Genomic DNA, 2328 nt, shown 5'->3' on the forward strand with positions numbered 1-2328 from the left:
TGAGAATACTTTAAATGAAAAAGAAAAATCTAAAAGTAGTCAGTGCTCTTCTTTACCACGGCTCCTTCACCGTCTTATATGTAGCATTACAAACTAAATGACCATTAAATATCATGTGACTAGTGGAGTTCTCATGAGCTATGGTGCAGTGGATTAAGGATCCTACATTGCCACAGCTGTGGCGCAAGTCACAGCTGCAACTCAGATTCATCCCTGGCCTGAAAACTTCCATATGCTGTGGGTATAGCAGAAAATAATTTTTTTAAAAAATAATGTGACTAGTAGTACATTATTTTAAGATACCTTATGCCAAGTAGTTATTCATCTGAACAACCAAGAAAAATGAGCTAAACTTTTTAAAAAATAAATAAACTCTATTTAGTGTTAACCTGTTAAATTTCCTGAAAATACGTAGCTCTCAATGTTAACCCAAACATTGGATTTTTAATAGTAATTAATATCATCATTTGACAAAATGAAGATTCCTCATATTTCAATTTTTGTGCATTTTCTAATTGCAAAAAAATCCTTGAGGTTTCAGTTTGCCAGATAAAATACAAGACACCCAATTAAATTTGAATTTCAGTACTTCCCAGAAGTACTAATCTCAAGTAATTTGGGACATACATTTAAAAAAATTCTTTTTTTTTTTGAAATTCAAATTTAACTGGGTTTCTGGTAAGTTTATTCGTTAAATCTGGCAGTTCTATTAAGGTTACCAGTGTGTGTTATAGATTAATAAATCCAAAATTTGCAAAATGTAGCCTGAGAAAGACTGTGCCAGACCATGAGAGGGAATAAGCCTAATTTGCATTTTAACAAGCTGTAGCTCAGCCTAAATTAACCATGTGTGGAAAAGTAAAATCTTCAGAGAAGGTAAATGGACACAGGATGGCCAAGCCAAGGATAGCCAATCACATTGCTTGCTCAAGACTAATTAGGATTTAATGATGACAGCTACAGTCTTCTTTTATCCTTCCAACCTCCATCTCAAGACTGACTGCAATAAAAGAGGTAAAGAAAATTCCAGCAAAATCTAAGAAGTAGGTGTTGACGTCAAAATACATCAGTTGAACTAGAAGAGAATTGGCTATTTCTGCAGTTTAACATGTCAGGTAAAGTGGAGGACATTTTAATGCTCTTAGCAGCTGGGGAATTTTCACTGGGGATTTTAGGGAATGCATTCATTGGATTGGTAAACTTCATGGACTGGATCAAGAATAGAAAGATCTGTTCCATTGATTTAATCCTCACAAGTCTGGCCATATCCAGAATCTCTCTATTATGTATAATACTATTAGACTGTCTAATATTGGTGCTGCATCCAGATGTCTATGCTGCTGGTAAACAAATGAGAATTATCGACTACTTATGGACACTAACCAACCATTTAACTGTCTGGTTTGCCACCTGCCTCAGCATTTTCTATTTCCTGAAGATAGCTAATTTCATCCATCCCCTCTTCCTCTGGATGAGGTGGAGAATTGACAGTGCAATTCCAAGGATCCTGCTAGGGTGTTTGGCCCTCTCTGTGTTTATTAGCCTTCCTGTCACTAGGAATTTGGATGATGATTTCAGACGTTGTGTCAAGATAAAGGTGAAAATGAACTTGACTTTGAGGTGCAGAGTAAATAAAGCTCAATATGCTTCCATCAAGATATATCTCAACCTGTTGACACTGCTCCCCTTTTCTGTGTCCCTGATCTCATTTCTGCTCTTGATTCTCTCCCTGTGGAGACACACCAGGCGGATGCAATTCAATGCCACAGGGTACAGAGACCCCAGCATCGAAGCCCATGTGAAAGCCATGAGGGCTGTCACCTCCTTCCTCCTCCTTTTCATTGCCTACTACTTGGCCTATCTTGTAGCCACCTCCAGCTACTTTATGCCAGAGACTGAATTAGCTGTGATAGTTGGGGAGTTGATAGCTCTAATCTGTCCCTCAATCCATTCAGTTATCCTAATTCTAGAAAACAAGAAATTAAGGAAAGCATGCCTAAGGGTTCTATGGAAAGTAAAGTATATCCTACAAAGAAGGAATTGCTAATAACAAACAGATCTGAAGACAAAAAAATTACCTTTGTAGGACAAAAGAAGGTGTCTCTTAATTATCTAGTTCTTGCATTAATGTTAGTTTCATATATCGAATTACTATTAAACATATCAAGTATACTTATAACTTAGGAAAACTCATGTAGAGCTAATTTTTGGCCTCTATATCTCTCTTTGTCTCTTCTCTCCCTTCAGAATTTATTAACATGTTTCAGAATATATGGAAGTTACTATCTTAACAGTAGCTGTGAGAGGAGAGAGCATTTTCATAGTTCT

General features: G+C 36.6%; 1 protein-coding gene across 1 annotated transcript; it reads left to right on the plus strand.

Moving 5' to 3' along the window:
* The first annotated feature begins 1108 nt into the window (after window positions 1-1108).
* Window positions 1109-2047, plus strand: TAS2R7 (taste 2 receptor member 7). The gene has a single exon (XM_003126500.2). It carries the CDS (start codon window positions 1109-1111, stop codon window positions 2045-2047), a length of 939 nt encoding a protein of 312 aa, XP_003126548.2.
* The last annotated feature ends 281 nt before the right edge of the window (window positions 2048-2328 follow it).

The sequence above is a fragment of the Sus scrofa genome, chromosome 5, assembly GCF_054392235.1.
Source record: "Sus scrofa isolate SSC_HxYL_T2T_F1_AM1 chromosome 5, Sscrofa_HxYL_maternal_Yorkshire_Landrace_v2.0, whole genome shotgun sequence".
Lineage (NCBI taxonomy): Eukaryota > Metazoa > Chordata > Mammalia > Artiodactyla > Suidae > Sus > Sus scrofa.

Coding starts and splice junctions, on each gene's coding strand:
- TAS2R7 (XM_003126500.2), top strand. CDS start 1,109: ATGTCAGGTAAAGTGGAGGACATTTTAATGCTCTTAGCAGCTGGGGAA.